General features: G+C 35.8%; 1 protein-coding gene across 3 annotated transcripts in view; it reads left to right on the plus strand.

The window, feature by feature from the left end:
• Nucleotides 1-17,802, plus strand: part of LOC115429348 (disabled homolog 2-interacting protein) — a 423,964-nt gene that overhangs the window by 70,482 nt on the left and 335,680 nt on the right. For all 3 annotated transcript variants that reach the window (XM_030148688.1, XM_030148690.1, XM_030148689.1), the window contains exon 3: nucleotides 11,632-11,737. In XM_030148688.1, coding sequence (XP_030004548.1) covers nucleotides 11,632-11,737 — 106 coding nt within the window. The remainder of the gene's footprint in view (nucleotides 1-11,631; nucleotides 11,738-17,802) is intronic.

The following is a 17,802-nucleotide window of genomic DNA, read 5'->3' on the forward strand; positions in this document are numbered from 1 at the left end:
TTTTGGACTGACCAATGAGGAGAGGGTCTCAGCTCACGGTCACAGACAGCAGGAGCAGGGTTTCTGTGCAGTGCAATGGCTCCGGGCAGCGGACAGTTTCATTTATAAGCAAAAGATAACCAGATATTTTCGTTATGCCTGAGCTACCCAGGGCCCTTCAGAGGTTGCGGGCCCCTGGGCAATTGCCCAGTTGCCCATATGGTTAATCCGGGCTTGAAGGCGGGTCTTCAGTTACGGTGTCAATCACGTCTGTAAATGGGGAAGATAGAACTAAGCAAAACACGGCTTGAGAATGATATTCTTCGTCGTGTTTATAACTCATAATAAATGATTGAGAGTTCGTTAAGATTTAGAGTTACTAGGCTGAGAATTAGTATGCTTGACACATTTAGTCTGAGCTTTTGTGAAGGAATAGAAACATGAATGGATGGTAAATGAACCGAATCATGTAAAAGGGGTAAAGTGCACTCATTACACTGTTTTATTTTAGCCTCCGTTTTTATTTGTTGTGTCCCTGTAGACTGACAGGGGTGGATGCACTGTTGATCATAGCTTTCAAGGGTTGCATCTGTTTTTCATTACAAACACTTTCTTCCACAAGTGAGAGCTAGATGAGCCAAAAGTATGTAGGCGACTCATTCCCACATTTGATTGAGCTGCGTGAGCTTTGCATTCCTTATTTGTTTTTTAAATTCAAGATGAACACTACATACAGTTGCGGAAAAAATTATTAGACCATTAAACGTCATCAAAAACAATGGTTATGCAATCAAGTACTAACTCCTGTGTGTATCATGTGACTAAAACACACCGAAAAGAAAACATGGAATGTCTAAAAGCACTGTTTTTGGCAGTACAATGCCATAGATATTGATGTAAGAACTGAAGTGATTTTAGTTATTATCAAGAAAATATGGATAGAAAATGGATCGATATCAGCTCTGAAATGAAACTCTTTTGAGCTATTTTTGTTGTTATCATTATATTTGTCCAAACAAATGTACCTTTAGTTGTACCAGGCATTAAAATGAACAAGGAATTGAAGAAAATAGGGGGTGGTTTAATAATTTTTTCTACGACTGTTTATGAAATTCACATTGTTAAGCTTTAATGGATACAATATAATGTGGGTAAAACTGTATTTGATCCTGCTGTGAACTATAAGAGCATGGTGTATTATTTGGTAGGCCTGATTTTGGGGTTGGCAGACTTGCGTTCATCCCATAATGTAGCTCCTTTTGTTTATTTTCCAACAACACACACTACAAACAAAAAAATTAAGGGTATTTTTAATTTTTGGGCTATTTTTTTTTTTCAGTTGGGATTCTTGCACAGCGGTTTTTTTTTTTTGGTTTTTTTTTTTGGTTTTTTTTTTTGGTTTTTTTTTACTTTTTTTGTGTCTGAATTGAATTGAAACACATTTTTTTAATGACCAGACATAGTTTTATTTACAAATGGCAAAAATGACAAAAAAAAAGACAAAAAAAAAGAAACCTCCTTAACTTTTTTTTTGTAATGTAAGGATCAAATGATACACATGCTATGTGTTGGGGTGTGTTTGCTAATTTTCAGTTTCACGAATGTAACGCTTATAACTTCAAAGACACATATGTTTAAATTATTTCAGAAGAACTTTATTAATACTCAGGGAAAATAATTCGTCCTTCAGTTCAAGAAGAGTAAAAAATAGAATGGCAGATATTTTCAAAAGTTAGCAAGACATTAATATCCTTTTCTAAATTTACATGAGAACCAGTTGAGGTCAACCTTGCTATTAGCTCAAGATATAATATTTCAACTTCAGTCGACCCATCATTAACAAGTGTTGCTTTTAGAATCAGTCAAAAGATTCCTTCCGTTGGGACATGAAAATGGAAAACCCTTTATACGATCTCACAGACTCCTGCTCTCATGGTCTAAATAACTGAAATTACATTGTGTCCAAAAATGAGGAACATTTCCTTTGGGGGAAATAAAAAACTTTAATTGACTTTTTTGAGGGAATCCACTCTGTGGTATCAGTGTTTAGATTCGCCACATTAAAACCTAGAGGGACACAAAAGTATGTCTTAAATGATTCCAGTGTCAGTAAAAGCATGACAGCATAACTTCATGCACTACTCAAACATTCACAATTTTTTTGGTTTCTATGAGTGATAGGGGGATACTGGATTTATGTGCACAAAGTTGCTCTGTTTTTAATTGATGTGTTTTGACAGCATAAAAGGTCAAATCCTTCAGAAATACAGCTGCAAATGCTGGTGAAGTTTTATGACAAGTGACAACGGTCCTTTCACAATTTCAAAGTATTAAAAATGCACATACAGGTGTGTATTATGTTTTTAATAATTCTATAAAAATATGCAGGATTGTTACATTTCATAATTTTGGACATAGTATTAAAATATTTAGGAATACAGCAATGCAAATGGTTGTATTTGTTTTTTTCTACTTTTGATTTTCTTAATAAAAGTAAAATAATAGCTTCATATTAACACTTTTTTAAGTATTGTAAATGTTAACCTCCTAAGACCCAGGAGATGTCAGCAAAGTACAAGCTTTTTTTGTTTTTTTATTAAATAAGTGCCTATATTGGAAACATCCTGATGCAACAGTTTTTTTCAGGTGCAGTGTTTAAAATTTTTATGGAATGTCCTTTGTGGGGGACAGTTTTCTTTTTTTTGTATAAAATTGTGAAACTCTTGTCCACAAATGTGGACAGAAAACCCATAGCTGGGTCTTAGGAGGTTAAAACAAAGAAATATAAATAAATAAAATAATAAATGAAGAACACAATGTTACAAATGTATTATAGAAAATATGTGTATGTGTGAAAATTAGCTCTGTAAATAAATGTTGCTAAATTAGAGTAGCTCTCCGGCAGCTTCATAATGTAAAAGTAGTTCACAGAAGATAAAAGGTTGGTGTTCCCCTGTTCTGAACATGAAATACACTTTACTCTCTCACAGACAAATTCATAGAAATTAGAACATGAAATAATACTATAAACTGGTATCCATCCATCCCATCAATTCATTATGGGTTATTATGGGCTACATCCCACAGGCACATAGAACAGTGTTTTCCTTGATTATAAAGGTGACATCATTGTAAGAGGCCAGACGAGGGTCCTTTGTTTTTAATAATTCTATAAAAATATGCAGGACTGTTACATTTCATAATTTTGGACATAGTATTAAAATATTTAGGAATACAGCAATGCAAATGGTTAAATTAGTTTTTTTTTCTACTTTTGATTTTCTTAATAAAAGTAAAATAATAGTTTCATATTAACACTTTTTTTTTTAAAATATTGTAAATATTAAAACAAAGAAATATAAATAAATAAAATGATAAATGAAGAACACAATGTTACAAACGTATTATAGAAAATATGTGTATGTGTGAAAATTAGCTCTGTAAATAAATGTTGCTAAATTAGAGTAGCTCTCCGGCAGCTTCATAATGTAAAAGTAGTTCACAGAAGATAAAAGGTTGGTGTTCCCCTGTTCTGAACATGAAATACACTTTACTCTCTCACAGACAAATTCATAGAAATTAGAACATGAAATAATACTATAAACTGGTATCCATCATTTCCATCAATTCATTATGGGTTATTATGGGCTACATCCCACAGACACATAGAACAGTGTTTTCCTTGATTATGAAGGTGACATCATTGTAAGAGGCCAGATGAGGGTTCTTTGTTTTTAATAATTCTATAAAAATATGCAGGATTGTTACATTTCATAATTTTGGACATAGTATTAAAATATTTAGGAATACAGCAATGCAAATGGTTGTATTTGTTTTTTTTCTACTTTTGATTTTCTTAATAAAAGTAAAATAGTAGTTTCATATTAACACTTTTTAAAAATATTGTACATATTAAAACAAAGAAATATAAATAAATAAAATAATAAATGAAGAACACAATGTTACAAACGTATTATAGAAAATATGTGTATGTGTGAAAATTAGCTCTGTAAATAAATGTTGCTAAATTAGAGTAGCTCTCCAGCAACTTCATAATGTAAAAATAGCACACAGAAGATTAAAGGTTGGTGACCCCTGATCTAGAACATAAAATACACATTAGTCTCTCACAGACAAATTCATAGAAATTAGATAGAACATGAAATAATACCATAAACTGGTATCCATCCATCCCATCAGTTCATTATGGGTTATTGTGGGCTACATCCCACAGACACATAGAACAGTGTTTTCCTTGATTATGAAGGTGACATCATCGTAAGAGGCCAGACGAGGTTCCTTCTGATCCTCAACAAGAAGAATTAAGATTATTATTCCCTCTTTACATCCTCTTCAGGATCTGGTTTATTGTTGGCTTCATGCAAAAAGCAACATTAAAGGTGTCTGTGTTTAAAAGTGCTTAACCGCGTTGTTCATACAAAGGTCACATAAACCTTCTGTTTTTTCGACATTAAGTAAATACCGGTAAAGTTTTGCGCAGATGTCCAATGGAAAAGCGACGACTGTCTTTTTTACAATCTTCGTAAATTCATCCTGGGGGCCTGACTGAACCCTCTGGAAGCCTGGTTTTGGCCCAAGGGCCATATGTTTGACACCTGTGCTCTAGGGCATTCTAATGGATTATAAGCACAGACTGAATTTCCCTATGGATACAGCATAGGTGAACTTAACTTTTCTTTTTTTTTGGACTTTTCCACCCCTCCCTATATGTTGAGTGTCCTAAACACATTCTGTTGATTTTAATTTATTCAAATGCAAATATACAATAAAAATTCTCAGTAAATAGTGACAAATTGTTGAAATATACAGGGTGTCCCATAAGTCTCTATACATAGGAGACATAATACATTCCATACATATATGGTTCTAACATGTATTTCTTTATATTTCCTCTTTATAGTTCTTCAGCAGTGGAGGACACGCATTGAAATGTGTTCCCGACAAAATGGCAGTCATATAGAGCTTATTATTTAAATTAAAATGGTTTATGTCAAGAAACGTTTATTTTTCCTATGTATGGAGACTTATGGGACACCCTGTATATTCTAGTTACTGGCCTTTTTTGAAAATTTTCAACAAAAATGTAAAATTCAAATCACCCTTCAAGCCTTTGAGAAATGACCCAGTTCACAATTTAAGACTGAGGTCATCCTGTTTTGAACAGGCTTGACTATGGTCTATTTAAATGTTATTTTCCTGAAGGACCACTCACAGTCGGCTTAGACACAGTGAAGGGGACGGTCCCTTGGATGGTAACAGTACTTCAGTTTTTAATGGACGCTCTGTTTACGTTGGCCTGATGAGGAGTAATTAGAACAAACACAGACCACCTTAATGAAAGGAAATTGTACGACACCACACAGCCCCCACTGAAATGATATTGTAAAGAAAAGAGAAAAATCTAAATGTTTAACTCCTGTAGTTATTAGCGCAAAATACAGTGAAATAAAATTACGAGTACTGTTGTCTGTAATCTTCTTTTTATCCAGACATGAATGCAGACCCACTTTACCCTGAAACTCATCTGAATGAAAACATTACTTTTCAAACAGAAGGAAAACTGATTGTGTTCAGTGATGGATGAGAGGGCCTCTTAGTTTTGGAAGAAAAAATGCATTTTAACATTTTTTATCCTGAATGAAGTACTGATGAGGTCAGGATAGGAGGCAAAAGAAAGAAACGGCAAAATAATGTCTATTTACTGGAAGTCACATCATTTGTATTTTCAGATATTTGTGTATTTTAGTCAAATCTAACAAATAGGACTGAAGCAAAATGCAACAAGTGGTGCCAGGCACAACAAACCCCACCCCTCACACATATTGTAGCTTATTTTGGCATCGATCCGGCTGATGTCAGCAAATCAATTGCTTCTATGTATGCGCCAAGTTTGAAGTAAATTGAAACAAATTGATGTTTATATAGACATGTGAAATCTCGCCCATTATAAGTAAATGGGAGGAAAAAAAAGATGTGAAAAAAATTAATAAAAAATGTGAATTTTGATCCGCTTTTTCCAAAATGTAATCACATCTATTCTGGGTCACTGGCAATCTATAAACCCAATTTGGTATGAATTCAACGAGGGATGCACCGATTCCAATACGAGTATCGGGCATTGGCTCCAATAGTCAGTGTGTGTACTTGTACTCGTACTCTTAAAAGTAATCCGATACAACTGCACCGATACCACTTACGGCCGTGTGACATTCACAGTTCAGTGCAGCAGGTACGCGACAGTGGAATAATGTGTGGGGAGTGTGAAGAGTGTGGAGATTTTTCAAAATAAATGACGGTGATAAAAGTAACGCTGACTGCAAGTAACGTTAAAGACACAGACAGATACAGATGGAACGTTCTGTCTGTCCTCTGTGTACATTCTATACGTTTTCCAGGTAGTGGCGGATGTGTACCCAGACAGAAAATACCACCGGGAACCGTGGAGGTAGAGGATCTGTTCAAAGAGTAACTGTGTGAGTTAGAGAAAAACTACTGACATATTTATGACAACTACCCAGGGCTGGGCCGGTTTCCATCCTACTTATAATACTATGGGGGTACGGAGCGGTGCGGACTGCCGCCAGCGGAAGTGAAAATGAAACTTATCGCTCATTTCTCTTTTCTCTACCTGCTGAATCTTCACTTTTAAACCTTATCAGTGAAAACACTGCAACATTAGTATTACATCAGTGTTACCTCTGTCATCTCCATGTTTATTATTCCTGACTTTCTTCTCAAAAAACATTACTTTTCTTTGTGGTATTTGTCCAGTATGGTTAATTCAGAGTGGCACCCTCTGGTGGATTGACTGAGAAATGCTCATTCCAATGCATTAAATGTCAGTAGCAGCACTTTGTTCCAGTCAGACTAATGACAACGACAATAAAGCACATTTACAAAAGGAACTAAGAATTGGAATGGGATTATTAGGTACTCGTATCGGTACTTGGTATCGGCAAGTACTCAAATGTAAGTACTTGTACTTGTACTCGGTCTGGAAAAAAGTGGAATCTGTGCATCCCTAAATTCAATCAAAAGTTTTGCTGCTACAGGCATTTGAAATTTTGCCCATTATAAGTAAATGGGGGGGGGGGGGGGGGGGGGATTAAAAAAATTCCTAAAAAATTTAAACTTTGACCCACTGTTCCTAAAATGTAAGCAGATCTATTCTGGCAATCAATAAACCAAATTTGGTATGAATTCAACCAATAGATTTGCTGCTAGAGTGTTAAACAAACAAACAAACAAACAAAACACAAAAAACAATACCCTTTGCCTCCCTTTCGGGGTGCGGGGTCATAATTTTAATGTCTACATCAGCCATCACTGATGTGTGTTGAGTGTAGGATGACTCATTAAAAACACATTAAAACAGTCACAACTGACATAATGGTCCTGTTCAGTGTGAGAAACATGGTGCTATGAAAGTTTCAATGGTTTAAATGTGCCCACCAGTATGCTGGTGTGCACATGCTGTTCCTTTTGCAGAAGCTATCAGTTTATTATCTGTCGTCACTGTTAATCGCTGCAGAAAACAGAGAGTCTCTTATTTTGCACATTAAAAAGCTTTCATTTTAATTATTGGTGTTGATGATGTTTACTCTTTTGAGTCACTTTCATGTTGAGACACAGTAGATTTTGTTTTGATGGAAGTTCCAGATGATAAATTGATATAATGCAAGGGAATAGGTTTGATTTTGACATTAGTGGGGACACAAAAGTGCTCCAAGGCACTTTTTGCATTTGCAATCATAATTTCACGTCATGGTAAGCTGATCAAACAAGCAAACAATCATAGTCAGAAAAAAAAAATCAGAAATTGACATGTTTAGAATGTATATCTGAATATCTAAGGACAATACAAGAATTTAATGCATTCTGCATTGTTGTTCTCATGAATAACATATCCATTATTATTTAACCTCACCTGTGAATTTACAGCTTCTCCTCCTCTATCTCCTCCTCCTCTACCCTCTGTCACCTGACATAAATATGTTGATGCATGAAATATAAACAGATTAGGGATACGATGATTATAGAGTTTGATAGTACAGTTCTTGCCTGAGCAAAAAAGGCTTTTACTTTCAATTATTACATGTAATTTATTCCCCAAAAGTATGGATAAAATCCAATCTAGAATCTGAGGTTTTATTGTATTTTCCCCACTAATTTTCTTTATGTGTGATTTTTAAACAGTTGCTCTTCCATAGAAATGCATTAAAATAATAAGTAAAATAACTTTTAAAAAGTGTTTCTGTTTGGCATTAAATAGTGTCTTTTATTTAGTATCTATGTTGAGCCTCTACAGTTCTATACCCTTGAACTAACTTATACTTTGGCTCCTACAGAACTGTCTTCTGTCCAGTTTTCTTTTCTTTGACATCCTTTACATCGTAATTATCGAGCACACACGCATGGGTGCGCACACACACAAACAAACACATGTACAAATGTACATGTAAATGACACCACTGATATTCAAATCCGTCTAGCTGATGCGACTCAGACAGAACAAATACAAACATATTGAAAACTTACGTTAGCGGTCCAACTAGCAGGTTCCTTTTACAAGTAGATGGAGTGACAGCGGGGACGGCCAATCACATGTACGTTAGCAAAACCAAAGTGCCAATCGGAGAGGGACATTTATGTTGGAGGCGGGACTTCTAGCAGAGACCGACTGTTAACCCTATGTGTGCCATAACACTGGTCAACAACAAATTTATTGTTTAAGTTTTTTGAGCTGATTTAGGATAATTTTGGTGTGCTGAATCCAAAAATCACATTAATTTTGCTCAATCAGGTCAACTTTCTGAACTATGCTACATATTGGCTTTTTAACATTTTTGCTTACATTAATGGGCATTTTCACATCATATGATACAAAATTCTTTCATATTTCTTGCAATAAACGAGTTCTGAAGATTTTACTTTTGCCAATTTATGATTAATGTTTTTTTATTTAATATTACAGGTGAATGAAATGGCTTCGACTAGAAGATCTTGCAAAAATAAGCCTGACGTATTCTGCTACATCTGCAGTGAATACACCATTGTACCTAACAGGAATGAAGTCACAAGTTTCATAAAGTGTGCTTACCAATCTTAATTTGGTATTAATTATTATATTTTGTGAGAAGATCAAATTTTTCAAAATCAAATTAGCAAAAAAACCTGACCTGATTGAGAAAAACAGATGTCATTTTTGGATTTAGCGGTGCAAAATGGTCCTAATTCAGTTGAAAAAACCTAGACAACTTGTAAAAAACATGTTTTTGTAACCCAGTGTAATCATTGACTAAACACTACGGACAGCGGTTAGATTAATAGTGACTACACAGTAGTGGCTGAATATTGGTAGGGACGTGTCCCTAGCGTCCCTACGCAATTCTACGCCCCTGATATAATGTAATGCAGTGTGTTGTGGGTATTGAGGTTTTGCACATACGTCACATGATCACATGGTTTGCTCTTTACGATGCCATATTGGTAGGCAAGATTTCCTTGGATCATACAGTGTGTTAAACGATGGACCTGCTGAACTCCTGTGTGCCGTTTATTACTTAGCTTTCAACGATTATAAATTAGGCTTAAAGACCGCTCGGTTCCACTGGTGGCAGCAGTGGTTCTGTTCTGCCGACCGCTGTTTATAGTTATTACCGTGGTTAGCGTAGCTTCCCAGTATACTTAGCCTGCGTGTCTGTTGTGTTTAGCGGCATTGAAAAAAAGAATTGTCATCATGTGGTACGGTGATGAAGACCCCTTTAAACCAACCAGGAGGGCTTCCCCGGAATATCACCCTATAGAGAGAGAGTGATTGTGGATACAACTGCTCCCTTTGCTGGTGATAGCAGCCAGAGTTTCCTCAGCTGGGTGAAACAGCTGGAAGTAGCAGTCGGAGCTACAGCAGTCGACACCGATGAGTTCAGTGGGGAGCTGGTGACTATACTCCCCACCCGTCTGTGCAAGTCTGCTTTTCTACTATAGGACAGCCTTTCCGATGCGGTCAAGTCAAATTATGCGGCCGTGAAAAAGAAGATGGGATCAGCTTTTGGACAGAGACAGTTAATGGACCGTTTTAGAGCTAACATATCGGCTTGTTCACGAGTTCCGGGGGAGAGCCTGGAGGTGTACGGCTGATGTGAGCCGGCTGGTAGCTGGTACTAGTGTTTTTGCCTCCGAGTTGCCCACGCATCACTGTTGTTAGTAAACACTGAAACTCATCTATGGTGCCTTTATCACAAGCAGACATACTCGTAAATAACAAAACACGAGTCCAAAGAAAAACACGATATAAAGCAACAGTTCTGATTTTCTGGATCCAGATAGCGTGCCTACCAATATGGCGGTGTAAACAACAATCACATGACCAGTGACATCAGCTGCAAGTCCTCAATACCATGACATAAGACTGCACATATACAGGGGCTGGACAAAATAATGGAAACACCTTCACCTCAAGATGATAATGCCCCAATCCATGCAGCTAGAATTGTTAAAGAATGGCATGAGGAACATTCTAATGAAGTTGAGCATCTCGTATGGCCGGCACAGTCCCCAGACCTCAACATTATTGAGCATTTATGGTCAGTTTTAGAGATTCAAGTAAGACGTCGATTTCCACCGCCATCGTCTCTAAAAGAGTTGGAGGGTATTCTAACTGAAGAATGGCTTAAAATTCCTTTGGAAACAATTCACAAGTTGTATGAATCAATACCTCGGAGAATTGAGGCTGTAATTGCCGCAAAAGGCGGACCTACACCATATTAAATTTTATTTTGTTGATTTTTAAGGTGTTTCCATTATTTTGTCCAACCCCTGTAGTACCATGATTGTGTGCCTCGGCCATATCCCCCAGCCCTACCAGACACTAGGAATGGTCTGGTAGGACACTGAAGTGGACAGTGAGAATAGTGGGACTGGAGTCATTGTGTCCCAAACCACCCGACACTGTCTTGATGTTAGCGACAGTGTCAGCGGAGACTGTACTTAAACTCCCAAGTGCCATAAGGCTACAATGAGGTGACTGCAGAGAGGATCAGGGAGATAAACAGACGGACATGGAAACAGAGGGACAGAGAAAAGCAGACAGACAGGGTGCTGCTTTGAACCGAGACGGGTGAGGATGTTCGATAAGCCTTTATCACTCCTTTTGGAGGACATCGGGCCCTTTCCTTTTCTTTCACTCACCACTTTCTCATCCTTTTTCCTTTGTCTGTTCTGTTTTTGAAAGCCCAACATTTGGTATGCAAGCTATAGCAAGATATGAGTTGACACAGACTGATGTACTCCTAATGCCTGCTCTGTTTTATCCAACGGCTCCTCATTTATCAAGACCAGTACAGCTATTGTGCACCAGTGGCCTGTCACAGCATTAAACATGGTGACCAGAATAACCACAACAACATAGATAAGGAGCCTCAGTGACTATTGTATGTACGTTTCTTTCAGGCCCCATTCCTCTTCTTGTTAGCTTTCATTCTTCTCTGCGCTATCTTCAGTGCGTGCCCATTTGTCTCTGCACCTTTTGTGGGATCTATTCTGTTTACTTGTCTTGAATTTCTTGCTTTGTGTCTGTCTACCCCTTTTTCAATGTCTTTTTCTTAGCAGAGCCATTCTTTCATTTTGCAGGAGAGACGTACCGCTTCATGCAAGGGCCATCTTCTGAGACGCACCATCAGTGTTCCTGTGGAAACACAATTTCCAGAATTCCACAGCCAGATGTCCACTGAGAGCGGTGAGTAGCCCGAGGACATAATGTATCTATGCGGCGATTAGGAAACACACACACACACACACACAGAGGACATTTAGTGGTTTAAGAACTTTCTTGAAACTTTTATGATTAGCAATGCCTGATTCAGTTATACACTGCAAACATCTAAATCTTACCAAGTGTATTTTTCTCATTTCTAGTCAAAATATCTCAGTACACTTAAAATAAGGGATAATTGCACTGACCCTAAGCACAACAGTCTCCTTTTGCACTGACTCCTGGTGGAAAGTTAAAGTGTTTTCTTTTTCTTTTTACGATTGTGTTCTTACTATTGTGTTTACTACTGTTTGTTTTGAAGTTTGTGGATACTGCTGGAACCTGTAAATTTCCCTATGGGATGAATAAAGTATCTATCTATCTATCTATCTATCTATCTATCTATCTATCTATCTATCTATCTATCTATCTATCTATCTATCTATCTATCTATCTATCTATCTATCTATCTATCTATCTATCTATCTATCTATCTATCTATCTATCTATCTATCTATCTGTCTATCTAATCATGTAAAGCAAGGGTGTCAAACTCATTTTCTTTCAGGGGCCACATTCAGCCCAATATGATCTCCAGCGGGCCGGACCACTAAAATAATAGCATAATAGCCTATAAAGAATGACAACTCCAAATTTTTTAGTGCAAAAAATAACATTAAATGATGAAACTATTTCTATCCAAAACAAAAAATATGTGAATAACTGGAAAAAACTGAAATTTCTGAAGAAATAATAAGTGCGATTTTATCAATATTATGCCTCAACTTATGATTTTATACATGTGCATTACAGATCCGATCTACCAAGGCACAAAATGGGCAGAATATTGTTAAAATTGCATTTATTTTTCTTTAGACATTTCAGGTTGTTCATTTTTGTTCAGGTTATTGGCATTTTATTGTTAAAGGATATCAGAATTTAATATTCTTTTCAATAAATCAAAGAAAAAAAATTGGTGTTGCCATTATTTATAGGCATAATGTCATATTATTTTTCTCACATTAAACCAAGAAGAAAATTTGGAGTCATTATATCTAGGTTATTATGCTATTATTTTTGAGTTTCATGCCCTTGACTGTTACTATCTTCAGGGTAATTTTTGCATTTTGCATTTTGTAAATTCATCTCGTGGGCCAGATTGGAACCCTTGGCGGGCCGGTTTCGGCCCCCAGGCCACATGTTTGACACCTGTGACGTAAAGAGTAACTTTTCAGTGAGATATAAGAACTTATCACACTATCACACTTAAAACAAGACATAATCATCTAAAGAGTAATTTTTCAGTGAGATATAAGAACTTATTTTTAGACAATAGATCTTGAAAATCTTATTTCAAGAAATCTTACCAAGATCATTTTTACTTGTTCCATCGGCAGATTTTTTTTTGCTTGAATTAAGTAAAAAAATCTTGAATGAAGCAAAAACAATCTGCCAATGGAGCAAGTAAAAATGATCTTGGTTCGATTTTTTGAAGTAAGATTTTCAAGATCTGTTGTCTAAAAATAAGTTCTTATATCTCACTGAAAAGTTACTCTTTGGTTGATTATATCTTATTTTAAGTGTGATGAAATATTTTGACTAGAAATGAGAAAAATACACTTGGTAAGGTTTAGATTTTTGCACTGTATACAAATGTCCATACAGAATTGAACTCAAAAGAAGCAGTTTTTTCTACTTTAGTCTTTTTAAGACAGTATGACCAGGGTTCGTACAGGCGCTTGAAATCCTTGAAAATGCTTGAATTTCAATGTTGTGTTTTCAAAGTCTGAAAAGTGCTTGAAAGTGCTTGCAATTATAACTCTGTGATGTGATTTATTCATTTATTTCTAATATTAAATTAGATGCCAAGCCAAAACTACTTACAGCGAGGTGATACATTTTGAAAAATAAAACTTTATGTTAAAAAAGAAAAATAGCGAGTGCTCTCAGGTCGACTCCAGGTATATTTTTATCTTAATCTTTGTCTCAGTGTGACTGTGTCTGAAGAACGCCAAGAGCCTTCCCTTTTTTTTTTTGGATAAAGCTTTGTGTTCTCCTTTAACCCTTTCATGCACGAATGATGACAACCATAGTCAAGATTTTTTTCTTTCCTCTTGTTTTTATCCCCCCTTAGGCATGAAAAAAAAGCAACTGAGTTTTTTTTAATGAAGTTACAAAAATGTCCATGCGTTTAATTTTTGAAGTAAAGAAACGTGTTTAAAACCCAATATCAGAAAGTGAGATAAAAACAAATGAAAAGATTTTAGTCCTACTAATCTGATGTTTTCTCACATTTTAACATATTCTACTGCTAGTTATTACTCACTTCATGGAGGTACGTAATGTGCAAAAAAAAAACAAAAACAAAAAAACTTTTTGTCTAACAAATAACAATTGATTTACACTAAAACATGTTACTGCAGATCAGGTTTATCAAGAACAGCAAAGTTACAGTAATGGGATGAATTGCAGTTTATGGGATGATGTATAAGCGTCCACTGTGTTGGCTGATATGAACTAAAACAACAAAACCCATGAATATACAAGAGAACAGCTGTAGAATAGCTGTCCACTGTAGTGACCACTATGCATGAAAGGGTTAATTTCTAAACTTTTTGCTACTATGAAATATAATTTTAGATGTTTATAGCATAATACAATGCACATCATTGTGTTTAAAAGTGACAAAAAATAATCAGGAATGTATGTATTTTACTCCAGCAATAAGGTGCTGTACTGGAAAAATGCAAAAATGACCCTTAAAAGTGCTTGAATTTGACTTTGAAAAATGTGCATGAACCCTTTACAACTTAAAAAAAAAAAAAAAAAAAATTCTTCTTCTCTTCAATGACAAAAGCAGTCAACATAAGCATGCAGCCTTTGTCCTGCTCATATGGCTGCTTGAGTCTTTTTAAAACATGTCTTTTTTTCTCCTGGATATCCACTAGATGGAGAGCTTGCAGTTTCATAGAACTGCAGTGCATTTATAGAGGGATTCATCTTTGCCACTGAGACCGACTGTGAAAAAACGTCAAGATTTTTTTCCTTTAAAAGGTGTGATGTCAGACTTTTCCTGATGGACTTGAGTCTGATACCTCTAACATAACAGGATTACTTTGTAAGGGTGTCATTGTCAATGGAGACGGTGCAGAACCTCAATAAAAACTGTTGAAAAGAAACACTAGGTGGCACTGAAGCTGGGCTTTTATGTTTCCATGGCCCAGAGTTACTGTTGGTAGACTCCTGCAGTTGCTGGCATGCAATCTAATACGACCTACCTTTAAATAAGTGTGTACTCTGTTATTTAAAGTGCGTCATGATGTCATTTACTCAATTTGTGTGCACCCTGTTACAGTACGTTGTGTTTACGAGCGCCTGAGATGTGGTCGCCCTCCGTCCTTGGAATGTTGTTGGCTTGGCAGTGAGTGTTGTGGCATTAACCGAATTTGTTAGAATTTTTCTTGTGGTTTTGTTCTTTGGCTCATATCACATTCTTGTCCTAGCCTTTCATCTCCAAAGTCTGATAACAACAAAAGCCGAGATGTCCCTCTGTCTAGACGTTACGGCTCTTCTCAGCATTCACAGACCTATTTTTGTCGGAGTTGTTCAGCACCCAGAAGCCACACCGACACATCAAATAACTGAGGGGAGTTTTGGAATATGCACCGGTTGCTGCAATTTATTTTCACTGATACTGACGATGGTTGTTAGGAGAAATAACAAGAGACACATTCTAGGAGGTGGCTATGATTAGGTTGATTTTGTTTACCTGTGAAAGAGACTAAGGTTAAAGGAATAAACACAGCCTACCTGCTATTTCACTAATTACAGAGCGCTTGTGCAATGCTCGGACAAGTAAAATTTTTCTGCGATGATTACAAAAGATAGCTTGGATTGTTTGTTCAGGTTTCTTTAGTTAGGTTTATTTTGTGTTAAGTATAAGTGCACTGTTTGTATGTCCGTCATTTAAACACAATTGAATACTATCAGCTGCTTTAAACAGGGTTCCTGTGGGGTCTAAAAAGTCTTGAATTTACAAGTCTGCATTTAGTACCTTAAAGGAGTGATATTTAGCTTTTTTAAATAGAATCATGCATTTTAAAACATTTCCCTGTGGTCTACATAAACTATAAATGCTATGCCTGCGTCTGAATTCTTCATTAATTCAACTCCACAAGTCCATCTTCAACCCTATTTCTGAGTAATGACACCAGAAAGGTCGTTTTGAGCGCTGGCCCTTTAAATGCAAATGAGCCACTTCAGGCCCCACCCCCTCCAGGTTATTGGCTGTGCTGCTCTGTCCCGTTCAACCAACAACTGAATATTTTAGGTAATCGGCTCCAAGTTTGGACATATTTTCAGTGTGGACTACAACCGCTGCTGCTGACAAACAATTATGGCGTACTCGGAGAAATGTTCGTCGGAAGTCTTGACCTTATATGTGCAAATATCGTGACGTAACTAGTTATAGATGTAACAAATTAAGCAGGAATTAAAACACATTGTAGAAATCCACTTGATTTTTGCCAAAATGAATATAAAGATAGCTTTGCAGCACCTGGAGGGTTCAAATTCAAACTTTATGAACTATTAGGGTCCAAATACACAAATAAATGAACCAAAGACGAATAAAAGTGGATTTAGCAAAAAAAGTATTTAAAAGGTATTAAATTTGATATGGTAGGTCTTAAGTTACATTGCCATAAACTTATTGGCTGTACTGTGTTTAAATGTGGGAAACGTCCAAGCTGCAAAGAAAGTAACGTTATTCTACTCAGTTCCACCCATTCCAACCCGACAATTTAAATAGAAATTAGGAACCAGTTGTTAGCAACTTTGCAGCCCCTGGTGAGAAATGACTCAGAACAGTGGGAATCAAGGCGCTGGAGCAAATAAATACATTTTCCTCAATTCTAGGAGTCATGAATTTTTTTGCCATTATGGCGGTGAAATAGGCATTAAATTCTATTGTAAGTAGTCCTATAAAGTCTTCAAAAGTCTTAAATTTAACTTATTTATTTTATATACTTAGTTTGTATTGTTTGTTCAAGTTTCTGTAGTCCGGTTTCTTTTGTATTAACTACAATGCAGTGCATATCAATGCACTGGTTGGATGTCTGTCATTTAAATACAAGTGAATACTATTGGTTCAACGGCAACAATCTAAATCTTACCAAGTGTATTTTCCTCATTTCTAGTCAAAATATCTCATCACACTTAAAACAAGACATAATCACCTAAAGAGTAATTTTTCAGTGAGATATAAGAACTTATTTTTAGACAATAGATCTTGAAAATCTTATTTCAAGAAATCTTACCAAGATCATTTTTACTTGTTCCATCGGCAGATTTTTTTGCTTGAATTAAGCCAAAAAAATTCTTGAATGAAGCAAAAAAATCTACCAATCGAACAAATCTTTGTGAGATTTCCTGAAATAAGATTTTCAAGATCTATTGTCTAAAAATAAGCTCTTATATCTCACTGAAAAATTACTGTTTAGGTGATTATGTCTTATTTTATGTGTGATGAGATATTTTGCCTAGAAATGAGAAAAATACACTTCGTAAGATTTTGATTTTTGTAGTTTACTTTATATTTTTTTCATATTCGCAACTTTTTATCTCACAACTTGCGCAAAACCTACAGCAAGAGTCATTAACACGTAACAGCGAAAAAAAGGTGCATTTACAGATAAGAAGCAGCATTACAGGTATTATAAAGAGTAGATGTGTTTTAACTTAAAGTATAAAGCAATAACACTGGTCAACAACAAATTGATTGTTTAAGTTTTTTGAGCTGATTTAGGATAATTTTGGTGTGCTGAATCCAAAAATCACATTAATTTTGCTCAATCAGGTCAACTTTCTGAACTATGCTACATATGAATGAATGAATGAATGAATGTTTATTTCAGTTAAATACAAAATACAAAACATATACATATTAAAAAAAAACAACAACAAAACAAAACACATACACATTAAAAAACAAGCAAACATAAAATTAACACATTTTGTAACTGAAAAAGGCAGAAGCTGAAGCCGGAGGC

The sequence above is a fragment of the Sphaeramia orbicularis genome, chromosome 12, assembly GCF_902148855.1.
Source record: "Sphaeramia orbicularis chromosome 12, fSphaOr1.1, whole genome shotgun sequence".
NCBI classification, from domain to species: Eukaryota; Metazoa; Chordata; class Actinopteri; order Kurtiformes; family Apogonidae; genus Sphaeramia; species Sphaeramia orbicularis.